At 45.7% G+C, this 26,114-nt stretch overlaps 1 protein-coding gene across 13 annotated transcripts in view; it reads right to left on the bottom strand.

Moving 5' to 3' along the window:
• Nucleotides 1-740: 740 nt before the first annotated feature.
• The window catches only part of asxl2 (ASXL transcriptional regulator 2), a 360,043-nt gene continuing 334,669 nt past the window's right edge, over nt 741-26,114 (bottom strand). For 12 of the 13 annotated variants that reach the window (XM_038800070.1, XM_038800063.1, XM_038800069.1 and 9 more), the window contains 3 exons: nt 11,268-11,373; nt 9,761-10,508; nt 741-5,653 (listed from right to left, as the gene is read on the bottom strand). In XM_038800070.1, coding sequence (XP_038655998.1) covers nt 3,086-5,653; nt 9,761-10,508; nt 11,268-11,373 — 3,422 coding nt within the window. In that variant the 3' untranslated portion in view covers nt 741-3,085. The remainder of the gene's footprint in view (nt 5,654-9,760; nt 10,509-11,267; nt 11,374-26,114) is intronic. The other variant, XM_038800064.1, reaches the window with a different exon arrangement.

Genomic DNA, 26,114 nt, shown 5'->3' with positions numbered 1-26,114 from the left:
GTGTGGATGCCATGGCAGCTGCCAGGACAGGCACTGGGGTCCCAGCATTGTGTGGTGGCCCAGGCCTCCATTGATTGTGTTTTCGTGAGGGGGGGTTGTGGTTTACCAGTTTAGTGACCTATACCACCAGGCCAGTGGTAAGAGGCCCTCAGTCGTCAGTAATTGGTCACTTCAGGGCCTCAACAGGAGGTGGGTGGGACGGTGACTAACGGCCTTCCCACCCAGAACACAAAGCTTCAGGTCTCAGTACACGATCATCCCTTTCCACCTGCAAGCACGCCACCAGTGAGAGAACAAGATTTTAGTCAGACTCTGATTGTGATCTCGTTAAACATAAATAATGGAAGGGGCAAAAAGAATCCAAATGGTTTTTTGTAGACATTTATGTACTTTGCAGGATTCAAGAGGGCATTAGCCCAAAACAGGTGATAGTAAATTATCTGCCCATGATACATTACCCCAATTTGCTTTTTCTGTTGATTTCAATGGAAAAGAAAGTTGAGCATAATTTAAAACAGGCCATCGCCAATTTCACAATCTGCACAAGATGAATTTCACCCCAAAGTATTTAAAATATACTATTCAGTGAAGAAGAAAATACCTGTGATTAGAATATACTTTCAGACCTAAAACCAATCTCTTCCACAGCCCAGTGCTGCTCAATTACTTATTAAAACAATTCATTAAGGTTTTTCAAACCATAAAATGTAGCTCACGCTATGCATTATTACAAACACAAATGATATAACAGCTATCTTTATTTGCTGTTGATAAAATACATTTCATCCAGGAGCTATATTTTGAATGTACATTCTCCATTATAAGAACAGGCTTTTAAAATTTTTGAGAGAAAAATATAATCTGTAACGAGAAAGACAATACCAGAAATAAAGATTCTATGTTCTTTTCAAGTGGCGTAATATGGCAATAATTCAATTGCCTCTATGACAACATAGACCATTTACTGATACAGTTACGTATTGAGTATTTTCAATGCTATTGACAATGCAACCTCATATCTGCCATTGGGTGAATTTATTTGCTTTTTTTCTATTCGGGAAGTAAATGTGAAATATTTTGCCACTTATTTCCTTTTAACATAAAACATGATGTGCAACCAATATAAAGTAAAAGAAACATTGTTTATCTTTTAAATTCTTTAAAAATTCTTTAATTATTTAAAAAATAGTGATTTCTACATTGGTATTTATGAAAAAGTTTTTTTTAAACTATATATAGGCCGAATTTATTTTTGACATATTTTCCATTATTAACTCAATAGACCCTCAAAAATATGCATCAAAAGGCAGAATATTAACATGTCTTCAAAGACAATGAGAAGCAGAGAGGAGATTCGTGCTATTTTTACAGCCCTTTTAAAACCAAAACTGACACAAATTAAAAACAAAACTTGGTAAAACTACTGTCATGGTTGAGTGAAAATTACAGTATGCTGGTATGCATATTCCCCATCTAAAGACTTTATTGTTTAACAATGATACAAGGGAAAGGGGATAAAAAAAACCCTGCCATTATCAACATATCAGATTATTTTGTTGGCCCCTTGGGAAAAAAAGGTGTCCACTGCATGACTCGTCTTTAACCTTTCCATTCTTTCTGCCCCATGCTTCAAAAGTCACAGTCAAATTTACTAAGGTCATAGGCAATTGTAGTCAGTTACCAGGTTTCATTTGTGCTCACAATTACTGTTGGAGGAGCATTGTTGATCACAGGTAATTAATTATTCCAGGACCTGGATTTGGCCTGTGGTAATGGATTAGGGAACACTGGTATGTCAGAACTTCGATGTTAAACTGTCCTGTTTACTACTGACTTGATCATCAGCATGATGCCATCCTCAAGAAAATGAGACATCTGGAAGTACTAAATGTTTTGCTGTCAGAAAAGCTTCACGTTTGTAATTTTGCAGAGGCAGAGCCTATCCAACACGCTATTCTAGGGCTTGGGTCAATAATTTGTTATTTAGGAAAGATTTTCTGTGACAAAAGGAGACACATTGGGATATAATTATTTTAAGACATGTATAATCATTAAAGTATGAAATTAACAATCTGGAAATTCCTCGATGTCATGTATCCTATATTTATTTCCTGGAAATGGAACAGATTAAAATCCTATTATAGTCTTCTCATTGTTCCTTGCACTGAGATATCAAAACAGTTCAGAAATACTGAGAAAACATACAACGCAATCATCATGGGTTTTTCTAAATGCTTATACTGTGACATTCTTAAACATATTGACCATTGGCAAAGTTGCACTTTTTTGAATTATACTCAATTGGATTTTGCTGATTTTCAAATACAATCTGATGGTTAACATTTTTAAATATACTGCCAGATCCAGAAGATTGGTGGAGATTTTCTTGATTTAAATTAAGAAATGGTGCAGTTCATTCTTCAGTAACATGCTCTGCGGTTCACCACAAATTCTAGAGACTTACCAATCTGACAGTACACAAGTTTATTTGTTGACATTACGGTTGCATTAACTGTATTCTAACATTTGCCAATCTCATAAATTTAAAACTAAGCACAGCAATTAACAAGCAGATTCAGCATTGTGTTCAAGAGTGATCAGATTCGAAACTAACCAGCCACCCATTGTAAAAAGTTGAAAGGTCATTAATCATGCCCCTAGAGTGGGTAACTTATGCTCACAAATCTTATCTCAGGGTGGAGAAATTCTGTCAGCAAATGCAGTGTTTTCTGGCTATGCAAATTTCAAATTTGCTTGTTCACGTCAATTTATTAGAGGCCAATGGGGATAAAAAAGTTAAAATATACTGGGCCCCCGTTAACATGAGCAGGTATTTAAATAATATATCAAACAAGTCTCTATTAGTTACCCTGTTCGCTTCTGTTCAAAATTTTGTTTGAAAAAATAGAACAATAAAATCTGAACATGATCTTTAGTGCAAACTCTGTCTCATTTAACACATACCAGCCAAAGAAGCTTAGAAAAAGGTGCCATTTTTAATAAACTTGATATAAACTTTTTTCCTGATTAAACATTTCTCTTGTGCATGGCAGATGCCAGTCCAGATAATGGAAACCATGTTTATTTATCGTACCACCAGACAAGAAACACATAATTTAGATGGTCCGATGCAGTCATCATGACAAAATGCCCCACATCCCTTACACATAATCATGGCTTTAAGCCTGCAATAACATTTGGAAGGCGCGTCCTCCATGTTGCCACTTTCAGGAAATGTTTGGGCAGATTGGCTGCTCGTATTTATTGACTGACCAGCAGGAAGTGTTGTCACAGTGACGGAGAATGACACCATATTTCCAGAGTTGTTTGAGACTTGGCTGTACACAGACATTCCTGTGACTGCGGAGCAATGGTTAACAGAGGAAACAGAAGGAACATTGATACTGCTACTCTGAACAGGTCTAAATGCAAACTGGGAACTTGCACGGTTTCCATGAGGGGGAAACTTTTGTTGTTGTTGGGTAGGCTGTTGAAATCCTACAGATAGGCTGGATATCCTGTAAGGGTCTTGGTGACTCTGCATCAATTTTCCACCACCAACATGAGCTAAATTTGACTGGATTCCCTGATAGAATTCTTTAGTTACAGATATACCAGCCACTTGTGTAGGAGGCAGTAAAGGAGTGTTCTCCTTTCCAGTGTGTCTATATTCATGTGTGGGTGCTTCCACTTTCAAATATCCACTGGACAAATTATCTATGCGAGGGCAGGCAATGGCATCCCCCATTTGGGTGGGATCCTGCTCTGTTTTTATTAATACAGATGGAGGATGACAGGACACTGATCTGTTTATTGATTCTGATTGTACCTGAATGCTACCATCAACTTGTGCTCTGTCCTCCTTAAGATCCTTCTCAGATGTTTCCACCAGACCATTTATACCAACAGCAGTCTCAGTGCTCTGAACATGGGCTCTCTTCCAGCTCTCCGAACCTCTTCCATAGGTAGCTGTATTAAGAAGGTAATGACCAGATACAGCCGGCTTAAGAGCAGACTTTGTCCCCATCAAACCAAATCTTGATCTTTGACCAACTGAAGCACCTGCAGAGGGAAAAGCTGAACTGTTGACTTCGTGCTGCAAAGACACAGGAACTAAGATTTGACTCTGCACATTGCTCAGTATGGCCTGCTGTATCCTCTCTTGTGTTGTGCTGTTGAGCATTTCGAGTTTACTGCAGTCTTGATAGCTGTCTCTGATCTGTTGCTCTTCATTGGTAAAACTGTGCTTTGAGGCCTGTTTAAACAACTCCTGTTGTCTGTGTTGATCAATTGATCCAACAACTTGTTCTGGTATTGTTTGAGATTGTCTTCCTTTGATAAGGTCAGTAGATACCTCACCTGACCTGTGAATCACAGTGGTGGCATTTCGCATAGTATTGGATACGACTAATGCGTCATCAGGTGATGTCTTCATTTTATCATTGAGCGAAGTGTTAGGAAACTGATATACAGACTTCTTCTCTACTTTGGTTAGAGGCTTAGGCAGGAATTGCTCCAGTGGCACTTCTTTCCCTTGCAACAACTGTGTAACCAATGGGTTATTGGCAGGGATGGAGGAACCAGTTTTTGGCATGGCTCCGCAAACAGGTCCTTGTGTTTTAAGGCTAGATACATCATGTGAAGTGCAAAATAGGGGTGCAGATGTAATTATCAGGCTTTCTACATTTGTAGTTGTTTCAGAAACAGGGGAGGTCACTTCCAAAGTTCCAGCTGTGTCTTCAGTCGCCAAAGAAATAGAACCAGCTGCTGTGACAAACACATTGGCTGGAGCAGAAACCTGATGGCGTCTTTGTGTATCAAACAAAATGGAGGGCAGATGAGTATTAGCAGGCAGCATTCTGTCCACATTTGATGCTCTGACATTAGAGTCTAACAAAGGCGTATTACTCATTTCCCCTGGTAATTTGTGCACTGAAAAATTTCCTGAGCTTTGAGTTCCTGCCTTTGCATACTCAGAATTTCTGAAACCAGGTACAGGTTTCAAAACTGCTCTCAAGGTTGGATTGGAAATCTGGTTTATTGTTTGTGTCTGCATTGGAGCAGGAGTGGCTTTTATTGTAGCATTGTTTGTCGTCACTGGGGTTGTCTGCCAGGATGATAGTGAAGTCACAGATGTAGTATGTACATTCGATAATATTAATGCTGGTGTTGTAACTGTGGTTGTGGATTTGCTGGTTTCTGTACTGCTACCTGCAGATATGCACTGCGCCAAGGGGGCTTGCTGTAATTGTGTTCTCGCATCCATACCGGCTGGAGCCTTGGTCGTTGCCTCTGCACACTTTCTGGATTGTTGTCCTGGACTATCAAACAGGGGCCTTCCAGTACCTCGCCTGCCTCCAGTTCTGTCCAGGTCCAGTGTGCTCCCCTGTCCTGAGATTCTACTGATCCCAGGCCCAGTCCCCCCTCCCCCTCCACTCCCTCCCCCTGGACCTGGGCCTGGAACGGCTCCACCTGCAGCTGCGGCTGCTGCTGCTGCTGCACGCTGTGCCTTGGCAAGTTGAGCTTTAGCTTTGATGTCTGCAAGAGTCCTGGCTCCAGTTCTCCCCGGACTAGTGACGAGCAGTGGAAAAATGGCCCTTGGAGAGACCTGACCAGTCTGGGTAGGCACTGGTCTGATTCTTGAGACTGGAATCTGTAGGGGTTTAAAAGAAGAAAATTAAAAGGGAAACGATGTGCATATTGAACTTAATACCCGATTATAGGTCGGAAAAAAGAGCACAATTTTACAGTCCCCTGCGTGTGGATTTGCAGACGGGGGTCCTATAAAATTCCATGGATGCCTATTGTGCCACCTACCCACTGCCAACCTGGCTGCAATTTAACAGGTGGCAGGCGGGAAAGGCCTCAGGTATGCCGCCTGCCCTTGTGAAAATTGAAGCCTATAAGTGGCAATTAACGGCCACATCTCACCCTGCTGTACTTTTTCGAGGTTGCGATGAGCGGTAAGACTGCAGATAAACCTACTTGGGCCTCTAGTGGGTAAGTGGGCTAATGGTGCCTCCCTCACAGGCTGCCTTTTCTGATCCAAAGACCTCCACCAGAGTGTTCCCTCCTGTCTCTTTCCCCCTCCCTGTACAAATCCGATGCCGGGGCCTCCTATCCTGACCTCGCTGCGAGGTCCTTGCACAACTACCCCATCTGGCTTACATGTTAGCTAGCTCCTGGTTCTTTTTCTTGGTGACAGGGTGCAATCTCAGCGGTGCGCACCACTCCCAGTGAGGCTACTGGGACCAGAAAGCTGCTGGCTAATGAGATTTGCTGGCAGTACTTGGATGGCATTAAGTAGGGGCTGATTTAGCACAGTGGGCTAAATAGCTGGCTTGTAATGCAGACAATGCCAGCAGCGCGGGTTCAATTCTCGTACCAGCCTCCCCGAACAGGTGCCGGAATGTGGTGACTCGGGGCTTTTCACAGTAACTTCATTGAAGCCTATTTGTGACAATAAGTGATTATTATTAATATTAATGTGGGACGTCCTCTCCAGATGGGGGTGGAAAGCCTGTCGCAAGCTGTTTAATGCTCCTCAAAGCATTAAACGGCTGCAGGGTAGCCCATGGGAGCAGGGGCAAGTTATTTGTCGATGTTTTAGGTTGGCACCCATGAAAGCTTTCCTAATGTTTTATGGATTTCTGTCTTAAAGTTGCATAGTTTTTTAAACATCAGGTTTTCCAGTACTCTACTGAAATTTAAAACAAACTAAAAATACCAAGGGCCAATCTACCGGCCACGTCCCACCGGAATTGGAACAGGACGTGGCCAGTAAATGCCAGGATTGGCCTCCCTTGGGATCCCGGATGGCCACAACGCCTAGTGAGATTTAAACAGCTAACTCACTTAACTGTGCTGACGCCAGATCTAACTGGTTCTCGGCATCTATTGGCTTCCCCAAGGAGATCCCAGCCGGGAGCCGTTTTGTACTGGTCTACACAAACTTGGACCAGGTTGAACTGGGGGGGCTCCCAGGCCCGTGTAGGCCCCTGGATGGTCAGGAATAGGGCAGGGTGGCACCCTGTCTCTCCAAAAAGAAAGGGAAAATGCTGGAAAATCTCAACACGTCTGGCAGCATCTGTAGGGAGAGAAAAGAGCTAACGTTTCGAGTCCGATGACTCTTTGTCAAAGCTTTGACAAAGAGTCATCGGACTCGAAATGTTAGCTCTTTTCTCTCCCTACAGATGCTGCCCGACGTGCTGAGATTTTCCAGCATTTTCCCTTTCGTTTCAGATTCCAGCATCCGCAGTAATTTGCTTTTCTTTCTTACCCTGTCTCTCCCCCTGGCACCCGGGCACCTTGGCACTGCCAGGCCAGCATCTTGGTAGGTTCCTGGGTCGCACTGCTATGGAGGCCATGCCCATGAAAGGAGGCATATCAGGGGTATTACAGGTGGGAGGGAGGGGTGTGAAGGGTGGGTATGAAGGGCCCTTCGGAAGGTTGGGGGTAGTGATGGGTGGGGGTCCTGAATGGTGGAGTCAGATCCCTTAAGAGGTCATGGGAAGGCCTGAAAGGTGGGGTCATCAGCGAGTCCATAGTGGGGAATCCTCACTGTGGGCACCATGTATGGAGTAATGCCCATATGGGCGGGGAGTGTGGGGGACCCGTAAGCTCACTTGGAGATCGGGGGACCCTTTCAAACTGGTGGGCCGCCCACTGGTCTGGTCAGTGAGTTCAGCTCCCCAGTTACGAAAAAAACCTTGAACTGTTGGCTAGCCCAGAGGGAAACTCCTCAGGGCCGAAATAAATGACAAAGGGTGCTATCTACGAGCCACATCCCATCCGAACGGGGCACAACACGACCAGTAGATGCCTGGAGAGGCCTCTTCCAGGATTTACCTAGCTCGCCACGACTCACGAGATCTAATGGGATCCCGTTGTATCTCAGGATGAGTGGCGAACGGGGTAGATCACGGGAGTGGGATCTCTTGGCTTTCAATGGCCATGCTACGCCGCGACGAGCTGCCTTTTGGGCACAGTATGGCCATCGGATTGTGCCTGTAGAAACGTTTCAGTTAAATCGCACCCATTGTTCCTGACTAAGGTTTTATCTGAGCCCACTTCCAGAATACTGCATTTTCATTCCTAGCTTTATAATTAGAGGCACAGAGTCCAAAAGCAAGGACGTCATGCTAAATCTTCATAAAACAAGGTTAAACCCCAACTATCGTATTGTGGCAATTCTGAGTATCACACTTCAGGAAAGATATCAAGGCCATAAGAGAAGATGATGAGGAGATGGTACCAGGGAGGAAAGACTTTATTTACAACGGGACACTACGTAAACTGGGATTGCTCTCCTATTGGCAGAGTAATTTCAGGGGCGATTTGAAAGCGAAACACTTCATAATTTCGAACACTTCTAAGTAAATTTTAAGGAATTGTTTCCAGTGGCAGAAGGATTGGTAGGCAGAGGACACAGATTTAAGGTAATTGGTAAAAAGGACCAGAAGCAACAAGAAAGAACAGTTTGCATGCAGCGAGTTTTTAAGATCCAGAACGCACTCCTGAAAGGGATGTGGTAGCCCATTCAATAATAAATTCAAAAGGAAATTGGATTAATACTTGAAAAGGAAAGATTTACTGTGCTATGGTATAAGAGCAGGTAGGTGGGCTAATTGCACAATACTTTCAAAGATCCGGGATTCGTAAAATGAGCTGAATGATCTCCTTTTAAAAGTGTATCATCCTATGATTCCAAACAAGTAAACATTACCCTTTATTACAGTTTCACCACCTTCTTTTAACCAGTATGTCCTCGGGTCATCAGCTTGAATTTTCTAGCCTTGCCCAAAGACGGGATCGTTAGGTCCCACAGAAGTCAATGGATTTTGGACTGGCTTGTCACATCTGCCACGGCAGGCCCGGAAAGTCCTACACATCTCCAAATACATCTTTTTTCCAAGTGACATTATGGATAAGTCACATTGTGAACACCAAGGGGCTGTCTGGAACATTGGACTTGGCTTAATGCAGCCTCTCGCGGCAGGAGTTATGGCAATTGGGCCCACTTAATGGTGGGAAAGGCCCTGTGCCAGTCTCCTGGCAACGGCAAAATGCATCCGATTAATTTGGAGGGTGGAAGGTGCTGATGTGGGATTCTGGCTACTGGTGGATGTCAATTAGGTTCATTAATGAGTCAACTGACAGTCATTACCCAAACTCACCACAATTTAGTGGTGCCTTGGGGATCAAACACAAGCCACGTGACGTTGCCATGTTGTCAAAAGGCCACCAACAAAGTCTGTTAGGGGGAGTTTGTGCGGGGGGATGGGGGGGGGGGGGGGTGGTGGTGTTCCTCGGCATCAGGAACTCTATGCTCGCTCAAGGAACCTGGTATTGGGCAGGTAGCTGGCCACTGACATGCCCCACACTCTCCTCCCATGACCCTAAACCTGCAGTCATCATCCTGCCGTAACTCACAGTTGATCTGGGGCTGTACGATCATCCTAGGCCTCTGGTGGGTTAATTGCTGCCAGTCACCACCACTCCCATTGGTAGTGGCAGCGTGAGGAACTGCCAACTTGATTGGCCAGCAGCTCCTGGAGGGTGGGACTTCAGCTGGGACCTCATTGTGGAGAAAGTCCAATGGTGGCCACTTAAGTGCCTTGACTCCCCCACGGAACTGAGGGGTTTGCCTGCCGGTTCTCCGAATAACGGGAGACATCTTGTTGGCCTGACAGAATTCTGGCCATTGTGTGTTGCACCTCGAATTTTACCTGGAATATGTAAAGAACAAGATGTTAAGTACCTTAAGTGGTGGGACTTTGAGTTCATGTGGCTCATCTTTGTTTTTGGGAAAGTCCTTCGGTGGGGTCCGAAATAACTGGTGGTCCACAATACGGGGTCTTTTCTCAGGGCTGAGCAGAGACTCTCCTTCATTGGTAGACTTCCTCTTCAGGCCCTCTGCAGTAACCTCCATTTGCTCAGTGGAATTTAGGACTTGGTCTTGTTTGGAAGACTCATTGGTGTTGCTCTTCACTGATTCAGAAACTTCAGGCTTTTTATCTTTAAATGTTTCTGAACTCTCTGGTTTCAGTTGCAGTTTGGACTCATTTTGGTCTAATTTTGGCTGAAGTACCAAGGGTTCAGTCTCTGTACAGATAACAGAGCCTATTTTTGAAGTTTGATTATCTTGCTGCGACGGTGAAATAATATGGTCAAGGTCCACCTTCTGCTCAGGCAGGTTACTAATCTCCGAGGATCTATGGTCTTCATGGTTTTTAATAACTGGAGCTGATTTGGTGCCAGACTGTTCTGAAGAGGCTGCTGATATCTTTGTTTCTTCATCCTTTTCTTCTATTTTTAGCAACCCTGCTTCTTTGGTTATTGCTTTGTTGTCAGTTTCTCCTTTTGGCTCAACTGGTGTTTCTGCCTTGATGGAAGTTTCTTCGGTGACTGATTGCAGAGGGGCTTGTTTGGGTGAAAGGCGTGGACAATCCTTAACAATATTTGGCAAGGCAGTCAGCTTCTCTGAGTCTTCCAGACTTATGCCGGAACTGCAAAATGTTGAAGTTATTTGCAAAAAAAAAGCAACAAAAAACATTTAAGTATCTGCATGATTTTTTAAACATGTGTTTAAGAGCATGTACTTTCAAGCCTCCACAAATAAGACATAACTTAAATTGCACCTCAGTTATTAAAAAATAAAAATAGTTATAAACACCCACAGATTACTTAGACGTGTCTTAATTTCAAGCTAGTGCTATAGTCAGTCGGGCTATCGTGCAGCACAAATAATGATTCATTGGATATTCTAGCAAACATTGTGAGCTCCAGACAATCAATATACTTGTTGAAGATTACTGATTAGTATGCCCACAACTGAAGGGAATGTTAGCATTCTGATCAAGGGATCTTTCCTTGTTTATCTGAAAAATCTATTTCTGCTTAATGCCCTCCATAGAGATTATGCCTCTGAATGTTGAGGATATGCTTATAGCCTGCAGCTGTGAAACTGGAAGCTGTAACTGTCCTATATAATGTAATGGAAAATGTTATAGTTAATTATTAGTGACTATTAAATACAGGTTTCTTTAGTCTGACTACCCAAAAAATATTTCATTTACAATTTTAAAAAAATTACTCTTTAATTAAAACTGCTGGCTCATACTGCAAGTCTGAAACTAGCACCTGCAGTATAACAGTGTCATGAATGGCTGAATAGGAATTCCTTTGTTCAAAACTGAATACAGTATTACCCTCGTAAGACAGTATATATCAATAAACAGAAATCAACATTTGATTAATTTGCTTACTTTTGACCGTAGTAATTCTCAAAAAAGCTTTCCTTCCATTGTTCCACCTTCTTTTCTTTTTCTATCTCTTGTCGTATTCTCAGTTGCATCTCTGGAGTGAACTCTCCTGCAATAGACATGCAGCAAGTTTATGAATCTGCTTTACAGAGTGCACTGAAGTGGTGTAAATGCTCTCATCTCAGCCTCCTTTACAGAAGGATAATAAGAAAATGGGAATCTTAAATGTTCTTGTTGTAGCCGAAGGTGAGGGCTACGACACCAAGTAGGCAGGATAACAATTAGGTTTATTTACTCTACCTCCCAATCCTACAATTACACTACTCCTCACCCCGCAGGGTCACCCTCCCAGACCTGCACCCAGCTCAGGGTTCATATCCTGTGATGTATCTCCCAATTAGGGGGGAGGCTCGGCACCCCCTAATCACCTGGGGAGTTTTTAAACCAAAGTATAGGAGGGGAACCATGCACAATATAGGGTTTGGCCCCTGAGGGGGTCGTAACACCTCATCCCCCCGCAACCCAATGGCAAAGGTGTCGGTGCAAATGGCACTGGTATGCTGTTGTCGGGTGGGCCAATGTCCATGTCGGAGTCATTGGACTGTCCCGTGGGTGCATCAGTAACCTCGGCTTCCCGATGTCTGACAGGCGGTGGCGATGGTGGTTGATGCTCTGGTCCTGGTGGTGCCTTGGGGGTCTTCCTTCGCTGTAAAGGGGACTGTGCCCGGCCCCTGGTCGGTGCACCTTGATTTAACTCTAGAGGCTCTTGTGTGTGTCGTAGAATGTGGTTATGGTGGGGGTTGGCTTTATTCCCTTGCGACTGGACTGCGTAGGAGACCAGGCCCGTTGCTTTGAGGACCACGCCAGGGATGCACGTGGTGCTGGCGCCGAAGGTTTGCACGTAGACCGTGACGTCTAGCTCAAAAGTAAGTTGTGGTGAACGCCGATGTGAGTCCACCTTGGAGAGATCCTGCCATTGATGGATCAGTGCGCAGAGGTCGGGGAATACGAGGCTGAGGCAAGTTCTGAGCTGCTGTCCAATGAGTCATTCTGCCAGTGCAACCTCGGTAGTGGCATGCGGTGTCGTACGGTAGCTGCAGTGAAAGTGACTGCAGAAGTCACCTAGACTTTGTGTATTCAGTGTATGCTAAAAATGTGTCGTAGCCTGTCTACCGTTGTCCGTGTGGTTTCATCTACCAGAATAAGGAACATGGCCCCCTGGAGTGGGCCGGTGAAGTCCACATGGATACCATTGTTACCCCAGCCATTCCCATGGTGTATCAGGGCCGCCAGTGGGCTTGCTAGTGCTCCTGGCAAGGGCCGCAGTGTCGGGCCACTCTCTTAATCCATCCCGGGCCACCAAACGTAGCCATCTTCTACTCTCAGCTCCGGTGTAGCTATGTGATGTAAGCCCTCAGATCGTCTGGCAGTGGTCTATGCTGGGCCCCTACTGAACCATGTGCCGGACCTGTGACGATTGTGGGTCTGTCTAGGTCCACTCCTAGATACGAGCCTCCATGACTGGTGAGGTGTCCATGAAATGGAAGGTAGCGATTACCTGTGTGGTCAAAGCTGGCGCTGGTGGGTTTGTGGTAAGGGGCAGGTGGCTCAACGTGTCGACTTGTGATATTTTCATGTTCCAGGGTGCATTAATAGGCGGCTAGTAGCAAAGCCCACTGTTGGATCCAGGCAGATGTGATTGGCACGTTCACCCTGTCCTCTTTAAATAATCCCAGCAGGGGCTTATGGTATGTATAAATTGTGAAGGTGTGCCCATAAAGTACCACAAAAATGATGGCCAAACCTTGCTTCTAAACCTGCGCATAATTTTGCTTGACATCAGCGAGCATATGGGAAGTGAAGGCTATTGGCTGATTTGAGCCGTCGGGCATCCGGTGCGCCAGGATGGCTTTGATGCTGTAAGAGCACTAGCTTTGACGGGTCAAAGTGTGTCAGTAGTTTGATGTTGGCGCCGCGTGACCTCCTGGAAGGCCTTCTGGTGCGAAGGGCCCCAGTCCCATCGTTGCCCTTTCTTTAAGAGCTGGTGGAGCGGGTTGAGCAACATGGTCATTCTGGGTATAAATTTTCTGTAGTAGTTGACCAGTTCGAGAAAGGAGAGGACCTCCGTTGGGTCATGAGGGATGGGGGCCAGTCAGATTGCCCACACCTTGTCCTCCACCGGGTGGAGACCCCGGATGTCCTGAGGCAACCGAAGTCAATGACCTAAGGAGGTTGAAAAACACATTTCTAATTTCAGAGGCTGACGCCGGCCTGTTCAAACCTCTCGAGGACTTCAGTGAGATTCTCCACATGTTACTTTTCGGAGGTGCCTATAATTAGGACCTCGTCGAGTTATACAGCTACCCTTGGCAAACCTGTTATTATGTTTTCCATGACGCGCTGGAAAATCGTGCACGTTCAGGAAACCTCGAACAGCAACCGGGTATACTCATATAACCCCATGAGTGTTAATTGTTAAGAATTTTGGGACCCCGGATCAACACCAGCTGCTGGTATGTGTGGCTCATATGGAGCTTTGTAAACGTCTTAACTCTGCTCAGCTTAGGGTATAGGCCCTCGATACTTGGGACTGGGTAACGGTCGAGGCAGATACCCGTTTCACGGTCATTTTGTAATCGCCACAGTCATACGGATCCGTCGGGTTTTACACGCGTGGGTTCAAATCCCATCCTTGTCGCCAATGTGATAGCCGAAGGTAAGGACTTCATACGAGACCAGGTAGGCAGGATAACAACTAAGTTTATTTACTCACAATGCTACAATTATACTACTCTTCACCCTGCAGGGCACCGACCTGCTCCCAGGTCAGGGTTTATATCCTGTGAGGTTCCTCCCAATTAGGGGGGAGTCACCTGGGGAGTTTGTACTCCAAGTTGTACGAGGGGAAACCGTATAACATAGGGTCTGACCCCTGAGGGGGTTGTAACAGTTCTGATTTACCAGATTTGCCGAACTCAAATATTCAAATTCACTTTATCAACAGTCACTTTTAAAATAGATAGGTATTTTAGGAACATTTTCCCTTGAAAAACAAACTAATCTTTTGACACCCAAAACAATTTGATTGACTATAATGATTGCTGGTTGGCTAGAATCTGCTTGGATTTGCAAAGGGTATCAGCGTTTATATTGTCATCTGGAAATTCAAATGCACTAAAAAGAGGGAAGAAATATTGAGTACCAGAGAAATTAATACAGTTCTAGTCTCAGGAGGAACAGAGTCGAGTAGAGATAAACAATCTCTCTCTGCATGTCATTGAAGAAAGATTTCAAACTAACATTTGGGTGCTGTTTCCATGGCCACAATCTTCAGCTTAAAAAAAGGCTCACCTCAAAATATGACAATTTTCTTTAGCCCAAATATAAAAACTGGAACCACTTCACTCTTAGAAATTCCCTCTACATTGGAGCCGGGAGTGCAGGAGGTGAGAGGCCAGTGTTCTGGCCTTTGTGTCCCTCGTAGCCCGGCGGGATCAGTGCAGGGGTTTTTCAGGAGGTGGCAGCCATTCCTGGACTTCCTGGCAGAATAGAAACAGGCCAGCAGCAGCAGCAACCCGGGGGGTAGGGGGGGAGGGAGGGAGGGGGGGGGGGGGATGTTTTGTACTAAAGGGACGGGCATAGTTGTTCTGTGCCAATGTCGGGCATTAATTAATTTCCTCTTCTGTGTATACACGGGGTGGGGGGGGGTTTCTGTCCTGTCTATTGAAGGGACGGCAGATGTCTTGGGGGAATGATGGGTGTTAGTTTATCTCTTCCGCTGTGTATGCGCGGGTGGGGGGGAGACTGTTCTTTCTGTTCTTTGCAAAACATTTTTTTTCTGTCTTTTTGCTGTTGATATTATGCAAAAATTTGAATAAAAATTATTAAAAAAAAAAGAAATTCCCTCTACATAAATTGAGCTGGTCATATAAAGCATGGAAGTGAATGATTTCCCATCCAATCAATTTAGCAGAATTGTTTTATTCTTAACACAGCACAGCATAAACTGATTTCCTTTATGCAAAAACAGTACGTGGGATTTACTGGTCGCCTACACCGCAATCGTGTTCGGCTGGTGAATCCACGTTTACGACGAAATCGGGGGCGGCGCTGCTTCACCCCCTCAAACTACGCCGCACGCCGTATGGACGGCCCAAGGGCGTCACCTGAGGGCCTCCCCTGATGTTCCGTCCCCGATGGGCTGAGTTCCTGATGGCGTGCAACATTTATCCTTTTTTTGTTTCATAAACCCGGCATGGCTGCGGACTGAATCTAGCGCTGCCACATTCGGGGCGGGGGGGGGAGCCATTTATGCCGCCTGGCTGCTAGTCCCCCAGCAGTCGGAGGATCGGTGCAGTTTTTGCTGTCTTTTTTCTGCCAGAAAATGCCACTGTTCCCATGCTGGCGTCAGCACTTAACCTTCAAATCGGAGAATCCAGCTCAGTGTCGCTGACTTTAAACTTGAGCTATTAATTTAAATTCAAAGTAGCCCAAAATACAAATATTTAGGCCTGGAAAGTAGGCGTTGGAATATTAGCAGAAAAAGACTTAACTCATTTATATGAAATTCATCTTCACTACTTGAGTTGAGGCATCAACCAATTTATTTTGTACGAACTAATAGTGCTCCTAAAATTTCTGAGGTAGGAATTTCAGAGGAGCGTATGAAATGTTGGAATGATGATACCTAACATAATTCCAGGGTAAGAGTTTGACCGATGTGCATCACCAAACTAACAAAGGACAATTCAGCAAGAACACTGGCCTGGATTCTCCGCACCACAACGCCAGAAACGCGGCCGGCACGGGGCGGAGAATCCAGTTTGACGCCAAAATCGGGCCCGGCGCCGGTAAGGCGCTTCTCCGGGCACCGAAAAGTGGCGTCACCGGGGAGTACAACGCGCCACCGGGGGCCATTGCCAGAGGCCCGCTCTGATATTCTCCGTCCCCGACTGGTCGAGTTCCCGACGGTGTGGAACTAACCTGCTATTACCGGTCAGGATACTCGCGTGGTGCCTGCGGACTCAGTCCACGGTCGCCCTGATCAGGGGAGGGATGATCGGAGGCCAGTGGGGGCCTTATAGGCGGCCGAGAAGTGCTTGCGCGGGGTTTGAGGATCAGGTGCCCGGCCGATCGGGGGTCTCTTTCTCGGGTCTGGCTCCCTGGTCCGAATCCGCCATGGAGCACGGCGCGACCGCTGGAGGTTGCCGTTGTGCGCATGCTCGGCCTCCGTCCTGGACGTTTGGGAGCCCATATCTGCAGCAAAAGCTGCAAGATTTACTCTAGGTTCCTGTTAGCCCCCTGCAGGGCTATGAATTTGTGTCCCTTTTTTCCAGGATTTGCAGGAGTAAAACTCCACTGTTTCACGACAGCGTCAACGCTCCAGAATGAAGAATTCAGCCTAACGTCTTCTAGCTACTTACTGTTATCACAAAATTTAAGAAAGAAATCTATTCTAATTCTCTACCACAATAATTGTCATCCTAATTATGAGGGGAGGTTGTAGAAACCTGGCATGTATTGCCTTGGGTTTAGGAAGTTAGAACTGCTCTAATCGAATACATAAAATTACTGGATGCGACAGGATATATACAAAATATAGGTAAAGGTTAGATGTGGAAACTGTATTCTCTGGTCCAGGAATCCAGAAAAAGACATCATCTTAACATTAGAGTGAGGCTATTTAAGAAGGAAATTAGAATGCACTTTCTCACACAAAGGTTAGTAGAAATCTCAAACTCATTCCCTTAAAAGCTTTGTCGCTGTTAGGTCAGCTGCAATTTCCAAGACATAAATCAATAGATTTTTATTAGATAAGGATGATCCAACTGAATGTTGGAACAGGTTGAGGAACTGAATGGTCAACTCCCATTCCGAGAATGAATACAAGTTCACAGACAGGCATAATAGATCACTGGTCAATGTTGCACACATGGGGTTGTAGCCATCTGAGGTGGCCATCTGCAAAGAATGATGGGATTATGGCCAGGTGTGGGACACAGACAAGCTGCAGCTTGTATCTTTGCAAACGGCAGCCCAGAAGTATGCAGGAATTCACACCTGCAAATGGGCCTTCAAGGCGATTAAAATAACAATGGGACCATCAGGTCCAATCCATAATTTCATTTCATTTCATCATCCAGACTAGGTGGCACTGAGGTCCTGCTCGGAGCCCTCCTAGCATTGGCCACTGATGTCCACCCCAAAAGTGATGTGGCAGCCCCTGATTGGATGTCACCAATCAGAGTGTGGAGCCCTGAGGAACTGGTTGACAGTGACCCAGAAACTGCCCACAAAAGGGGCGGGGAAAACTCAAGCCAGTTAAAAGACAATACAGCCATGATTTCTGTCTCTCTTGGATGCGGCCTATGCCAACCCAAGTGCAGCATAACGACCAGACAGACAAGTTCAAGACCAATGATCGCTACCAGAAGGATGAGCCCAGCAGAAACAGAGCCACTTCTTCCACCCAGCTACGCAAGATCCGGACAAAGGCCTTGTCCATCTGCATAGAGCCGGTTGCCCTGAAGTTAAGTATAGGTTATTGTAGTTGTTAGGTATAGTTTAACTTGTAGTGTTTTGTGTTGCATGTCAAAGTAATCCTTGTGTGTAAATAAACCATCTTTGAACTTGAACTGACTAACTGGTTGTGTGATCCTTTGATCAATATCCGGTAAAGCCTTGTGATGGTATCATTTGATACCTGGCAACTTGAAAGAGTATCATTATTAATTGACGACATTACTCCGGTGCCGGTTGGCAACATTATTGGTGATGCTGGTGGGATAGTATTCCATTAAATTGGCAACAGGGTGGAACTATAACTCTTATGGGAAAAGCTGATTTTCAAAGAAGCAAAATTAATTCACAACTTCAAAATAAATACTGGGATACTTAAATTCTTAATGGAATTGGATTTCATGCTGCTGAGGTGGAGAAAATGACTTTGGCCACATATAAAAAATAAATGCAAGAAACATTTGGCCGAATGTTCTCTATATCAAGCATATTGTGGCAACATTTTGGGAGGAGCATCACACCAATGTTTTAATTGCTTGTACGATGACCTTTGTGCCTTAGGAAAACCTGTATTGTCCTTTTGTGAAGTGTCCCTGCTTTCCAGGTGAAATTTCTGAAAAGGGTGGAATTGAATTACCGAGTAAATGGTTCTGAAAAATGGCCACGTGACTTGAGATTAACATGGGGAAGAATCTTATACAGCAAAGTGAAAATAGACAGCTAATTGCAAGATCAAATTATAGTTTGTCTCTGACCTGCAGTTCAGAAGACAGCCCAGTGAAAAAGCAGGCAGTGGACTCTGAGAATAGAGTGGGGACTGTGTGTATTAAATAGTTGGAATGGACAAAGTGCTGAAGACTGAGAGAAGGAATTTATGACAGTAGATGACCACTGCTGCTGCTTACGTTTTTCCAGGAGCAACCAGACTGTATAAAACGATCTGAGAAGGAACTCTCTGGGGATTCTAGCTGGGGAGATTCTGCAGGGGTGAGCTGTTTGGGTGTCAACCAAATCCGGGAACTTCCGATGGAATATAGCTGCTGGTGGAAGTGACTCGAGGACCAACTCCATTTAGTGTGAAGTGAGAGATTTGTACCAAAAGCTATGTTGGGAAGACTGAGATTGCACGTGGTACCACATTTGTGCAGGAAGTGATGCAAGTACTTGTAACTACTTGAGGTGCATCTTAGCTGTATTAACTATTTAAAGTGGAATTTACCTTTTGAATTATGTTGATTTTAGTTGGTTTGTTACAGTAAAAGTTATACAAAGTTACATTTTGTTCATCAATTTTTTCCATTGGATCCTGAGGATCATAATATGAGTGTTATTTACTCAAGATCTCATAGTGATTTGTCAGAAATGTCCTTGTTTTTAAAGAACAGTTACATTCAACCTAGCTATTTTTAGAATTGGCATAAGCAAGCAAAGTAGAATCATAGAATTTACAGTGCAGAAGGAGGTCATTCAGCCCATTGAGTCTACACCGGCTCTTAGAAAGAGCACCCTACTTAAGCTCATGCCTCCTCCCTATCCCCGTAACCCAGTAACCCCAACTCATCTTTTTGCTCACTAAGGGCAAATTATCATGGCCAATCCACCTAACCTGAACATCTTTGGACGGTGGGAGGAAACTAGAGCGTGCGGAGGAAACCCACACAGGCCGTGTAGACTCCAGACAGTGACCCAGCCGGGAATTGTACCTGGGACCCTGGAGCTGTGAAGCAACTGTGCTAACCACTGTGCTACCGTGCTGCCCACAATGCACCATTGGTTTTGGGACTTCGTGTTTCTTTAGATAAGTGTCTGTTTGTATTATATGAAGCAGTTTTGAGTTTGTTTGAGAAATGTATTTAAGGAATTAATAATACCATTGGTTTTTACAAGTTAAGGGTTCAAAGACGAAACAGCAACAGTTTTCTCAAATTTTTGTTTCAAACGAATGAAAAGCTCTGTTCCAATCTCTGCTTGAGAGGTAAGTTGGAACAAAAATAAGAGAAATGAAAGAGTCAAAACTTGTCATACTTAAAAAAAAAGATATTTCAGCTGAGTGTCCAGGCTATTGAGGGTCCTGCTGGCTTGGAATGAATCCCCTCTCTAATTTTTCCTTGTTTCTAATTCCTATGGAGGGAAAGCATTAGGAAATGCAAGTCTTCCTTCTTCTTTACTGTTCTATAAATATATCCTGGGAGTGTGGAGACCAGAAAATTGACATCTTTTATGATCTATGTCCATTAGCAGGGTGTTCTGCATAAAATAACTGTGGGTGTAGAACCTCCCAGATTTTACAAACGATGTAGTGGAGTGGGATCCACTATGTCCTACGACTGCATTAATGGACTAATGATGGCTACTTCCCCTCTTGTAGTTAACTCTCGCTGTGACTGACTGGCGAGCCATTTTTCTGGTTTGAGAATAGAATGTATGGACGGGATTTAGCGACGAATCCACCGTGTGTTTTACTGCGGCATAGGCAGCCCGCCAGGGGGATTTACCTACCCTGCCATTGTCAATGGGATTTCCCGGTGACAGCACCCCTTGTCGCTGGAAAACCCATGTGCCGAGGTGGGATTGGAATATCCTGCCGGCGTGAAGAGCAGATAGATTGCACCCATTATTACTTTCAGTCATACACTGATTTATTTCAGACCTATTGGGGAATTTGTATCACTTCTCTTAGGGAGTTCTAATGGAGAAAGTGTACACATGGATTGCAGAATTCTCCAGTCATAAAACATAATTCTGCCACATGAAGGTTTTACAAGCCGTCAAGCTTTGAAAGCCGAACAAGTAGTTCCTTCATCTGGTCCTCCAAATCCCTCAGCGTATATTTTCTCATCATAAGTAATTAACTGCTGGTGAGGCTTGGGTCTGTCTCTTGTCAAGTAATATTAAAATTTGCTGACACCAGGATTGCTGACCATATTAGCACCAATGGCAGGGGAGAACTTCTGCACTTCATGATGCATCATGAAGCTTGTTAGAGAGTCTATGAAAACAGGATTTATATATTTATCTAGCACTACCGATTCTGAATCATTGATAAATAGGTTTGTTTTAAGTATGATTCAAGGCGGTGTTGATATTAGGGTTGGCAGTAATGGCAGTGATGATGGCCTGTCCTTTTGTCATGGTTCTCACTCGTGTGATCAATATTAACTACAGATGAGAAATTAAGGTGTCAATTCTTAATCCATTTATTGGTGGATTCTACGTTGGGCATTTCTTTGCTTTCCTTTTTGTTTTTGGTGAATCCTTTTATTCTTTTGTATTTTGAAATTCTCATTTACTTCCAGCCCATTCTGCACTTTCCCAGGGTAAGGTGGCCGCGGGGGGGGGGCACCATCGGAGGCTAGGGGCAATTTGGGACACACAGGGACAGCATTAAAAACAGTTGCACTCAAAATTCCTTCTGCAGTGCGTGCCGACCACCAATCCTCTATCCCAGCCCCCTAGGCATGATCGTCCTGGATTCGACCTCCCCTCCTCACCCAGGCACACCATGTTCAGGTGATGGGTGTGAGCAAGCACGCAGCAAACATCCAGAAGTCAGACTATGGCATAGATTGAGGAGCACAAGCGCCGAGTTCTCAGCTGGTTATCGTCACTCCCTGCCTTTGGGGGGTGAAGATCGGTTTAGGGGCGATTCAGACTTGAGGGGCAGGATTCTCCCAACGGGAGACTAAGTGCCGACGCCAGAGTGAATACCGGAGTGTTTCACTCCGGCGCGAAGGCCGCTCCTCGCCCCCTATTCTCCAGCCCCCGGGGGGCTAGGAGTGGCGCTGCGTCATTTACGCGTGCCGGGCCTTGGCGCTGCGTAAATTACGCGGCCGCCTCCGCAGAAATGACGTCACCCGCGCATGCGCAGGTTGGCCGGCGCCAACCTGCGCATGCGCGATTGCCGTCTTCCCCCCGGCCGCCCCGCAAGAAATGGAGGAGTGATCTTGCGTGGCGGCGGAGGAAAGGAGTGCGTCCTTCAGAGACGCCGGCCCGCCGATTGGTGGGCACCGATCGCGGGCCAGACTCCTTTTGAGCGCTCCCCCCCCCCCCCCCCGGTGCTCGATCCTCCCTCCCCCTCCCACAGGCCTCCCCCTGCAGCGTTTGCGCGCTGTTCACGCCGGCAGCGACCAAGTGTGGTCAGCGCCGGCGTCAACCCGTCATATTGGGCAAGCCGCTCGGCCCATCCGGGCTGGAGAATCACCGCTCGCCAGTTACAAATGGCGGCCTGCCGTAAATCTCGCGCGCCATTTGGGGGGTGGGGGTGGGGGGAAATCGCGTGCGGGTGCTGGGTCTCGGCATGGGGGGGAGGAGAATTGCGCCCGTGATGTTCAGTCATAATCTCACCGAAGGCAGGTTCACAGCAGTAACCCCTCAGCCAAGCACATGTACCAAAGGTCTGAATCTAAGGTTCCTCTTGTCCCGAGCAGGGTTACTGCAGCAACAACAAAATCATCAACAAAGTAAAACTAACCTGCCTCATGATGGTCTCATTCGTGCTTACTTCACATTACTTGCAGTTAACTGTAGCCAGCTGCTTGAATTTTGTGCTTTCAGTTTGGTGAGCCAGCTGTAACTTTGCAAATGCTTGTTATAGTATGTTACTTGGAAATGGAATGACTTTTATTAAGTAGGTCGATACAACAGTTATTTTGTGTCCAAAAATATCACAGCTACGAGACGAATGATGAGTAAAATGGGTTTTGCTTTTCTAATGGTGCTATGGAACATTTAACATCTATCTGAACACGATGGCATCATAGCAGCTCCAACAATGCAAAACTCCCTCAGTGCTGCACGAACATGTTATTCTGGATTATGTGCTCATGGCATGGAGAGGGTTTTCAATCCACAGCCTTCTGATTCAGACCTTTGAATCCTGCCAACTATCCTGTGGCGACTAGGGACTTTTCACAGTCTACTTGTGACAATAAGCGATTTTCATTTCATTTTGTTAACAACTGAAAAGTAACTTGACCACAACAGACAGAATAGATTAGCAGATGTCTACAATTATGAATTCTCTCTGGGGGTGGGAGGCTTAAAAATCAACAGGCATCTTTTTTATTTTCTAGGCAATCATTGTGAAGCCGAACAAGAAATATTAAAATTCTACCCTACGTCCTTCATCACAATAAAATCAACTAATGGTGACAGATTAAACTGCATGTTCTAAACCAGGATTTTCATGAAGCCAATTCTGAAGTAGAGTCTATTACTTTGGTGCTGACTTTGATTGAGATTATATAACTGAAGTCCTCCTAAGGAGGCAACACCACCTGGTTTTAAATCAGGAGATCATAAGGTGCAACATAAATCATAGGGCATTTAATGAAATATTCATGTGAGGGGCTCTCAGTATTCAATAGACATTCCAATGTTGAGCTTTGGCTAAGTCTGGAGCTTTGGTGCCATAATTGTAGCCATATGGACAAACAGCCAGGTTTCCAAGCATTCTGGGAGAATGGACAATTCAGCAGTTGACCTAAGACCTGTAAAAAGAGCTGTGGCTGCAGGTTAACAAGATCATCAGAGACAGGAGGAAGACAGTTACCCAGCATGAAATTGAATGGCACTTTGGAAAATCAGGCCATAAGATGGTGCTCCTTCGCCCAGCATACAAACAGCAACTTAAGCGGCTGAATTTGGTTCAGAAGGTCATGCTGTGCTGGTCCGAGGAAACAGAACAGCTCCTACGTGACTGCTTGGAGTCAGTGGACTAGTCATATTTAAGAACTCAGTGACCAACCTAAACAAGTATACCACCACCGTCACAGATTCCATCAGCAAATGTGTGAACGACTGCTTGCCATAGAAAGTAGTACATACGTTCTCCAACCGGAAACTCTGGTTTAATCGGCAGATTGACTCCTTTCAGAAGGTCAGGTCTGAGGCGTTCAATTCAGGCAACCCTGACCTAGTCAAGAAATTCAGGTACGAGCTCCACAAAGCCATCCAGAATGCCAAGAGATAATATCAGACCAAGCTGATAGGTCTGCTAGGTAACTCTTCCTCCTGTTTCTGATAATCTTGTTAAACTGCAGTCACAGCTCTTTTGACAGACCAAGCTCGAGTCACAGACTAGCGTTACAGACTCTTGTTGGTGGTGGCAAGGCCTTAACAACATAACGGGCTACAAAGCGAAGCCGAACAGAATCTCCGGCAGCAGCGCACCCCCCAGGTGCATTTAGGGAACAACGACAAGCAGTTGCTGGGGATCTGATGAAGACGATTGAGGAGGCTATGGCAACTATTTATGCAACCTTGGACAAGCTGGATCAGGTGGGTGGAGTTACAGGAGGCGACCTTTAAGAAGGTGGAGGAGGTGTTCACTAATCACAGCAATCGATTGTTTCTTTGCAGGCAGAGCTGGCATGTTGGTGGAGGAATGATAAGCGATAAAGGCCAAGGTCGGTGACCTGGAAAATCACTCCAGATGGCAGAATTTAAGAATTATTGGGCTGCCTCAGTGTCTGGAAGGTCATTTGCCACTGATTACGTCTCTAGGACGTTTGGAGGGGCAAGGTTTTCTTTCGGTCCCTCCTGGGTTGGATGGAGCCCATTGGTCACTGGTGCAGATGCCCGGATCAGGGTTGTCACAACGGGCGGTCATGGTCCAGTTCCGTCGTTGCTTGGGTGGGGGCGTCTACTGGGATGGCGGGGGACGGTCGAGAGTGTGGATGGGAAGGCCATCCCATCGGAGTGTATCAGGATGTTGGGTGGAGTTGGCGAGGAGGTGTACGGCATTTAACATGAATGGGAGGGCTGTTCTTCAAGAGCAGCCTATTTTTTGGGGTGGTGTGCCCGGCTCGTCTCTGTTTTACCTTCAGAGACGGAGACAAGGACATTGATGTGCTGGAGGAGGCGAGTTACTTTGTAGGTGGGCATGGATTGTGAGTGTGTGTGTGTGGGGGGGGGGGGGGGGGGGGGGGGGGGTGGGGGGGGGGGGGGCTGAAGTGTTGAGGACTATGGTCTTGATTGCTTAGTCATTCTTCAGTTTTTCTGTATTTGTATGTTTGTGTGGGATGGTTGTAAAGTGGGAGAGGGTGCGTTGTTGTTATGAGGCTTGTTGATGGGGTTGTATCTGGGTACATTTTGGGGTTTTTACTGTATTGTTGGAACTGTCTGGAGGAGGGAATTTGGGTGTGGTCCACTGTCTTCTTCCTACAATATTTGGTATTAAAGTTGGGTGTTTGTTGATTCATTGTGTGAAAGACTTTGATTCCACCCTTGGTGGGGATCTGCCTGCTAGCAGTTTAGCCAGTTAACTGGAGCGCAGTGGGGGAGATGGCTGCAGTTGGTTACCTACGAGGGGATTTTCCTTTGTTTCTGAAGGCAACAAGCTTAGATTTTAGGTTTTGCTGGGGTTAGGGGTGGGGACTGATGGAGGGTGGGAACATTGTTTGGCATTGTCATGATGCCAGGGGGGTAGTGCCCCTGTCCCCGACCACCTGGATGCTCCAATGGCCTCGCAGCCCCTTGGCATGGTCATCGCATCTGGTCTTCGTTGAGTCCAGGACTGATTCCCACTGGCACCACACTGCTCAGTGGGGGCGCAGAATCTTGGAGCTGGAACAGTCTGGTCTGAAATAGGCTGAGCATGTTTAAATGCTGATTTATTCCTAGTGGGTGCCGCTCAGCAGTGCAGGAAGAGATTGAGGCACCACTTAGACCCGCACGACAGACTGCGGACCCTCCCCGAATGCCCCACCTCATAGGGGCAGGGTACCTCTGGGCTCAATCCCCAGCACGGGCAAAATACCACCTGGGAAGCTTGACACTACCAGTATGACATCCTGGCAGTGTCCCTGCCAGGGTGGCAGATGGGTGCACTACCAGTATGTCCAGGTTACCACCCTGCCCAGAGGCTGACCACCCAGGGCTCCCTCATGTGCCGGTACGCCTGGTCCACATTTGTGGAAACGGCGTCGCTCGGGGTCTCCAAGGCGAGGGGATTTGATCCCGGGCGTTTGGTAGATTCGGCGTAGCCACATTCAAGGGAGCCTAACTGCTTGCTTGAATATGCAAATTTAGGCCTCGTCCATTATGTTTAGGATCCAGATTGCGACGTCCTGCGAGATCCCGTAAAATCTCGCGAGGCCTCTCACGAGATTTACCGGTCGCGTCCCGAATCGAGCGCCCAAAATATCTGAAATGAGTGAAATTGGATAAGATGAAAAGATGCTAATGAGCTCACTTTGGTCTCTCTGTGAATTGTAGGTAATGAGGTATTCACACACTTCTCTTGATAACTCATAAATGATTCACAAGCATTGTGTTGCAAGGTTCACAAATCCCAGATGTTTAGCATGTAATCTGATAATCCTTCCATTT

The sequence above is a fragment of the Scyliorhinus canicula genome, chromosome 6, assembly GCF_902713615.1.
Source record: "Scyliorhinus canicula chromosome 6, sScyCan1.1, whole genome shotgun sequence".
Classification (NCBI taxonomy): Eukaryota; Metazoa; Chordata; class Chondrichthyes; order Carcharhiniformes; family Scyliorhinidae; genus Scyliorhinus; species Scyliorhinus canicula.
The sequence above is the reverse complement of the archived record's forward strand: the minus strand, read 5'-3'. Positions and strand labels throughout refer to the sequence as shown.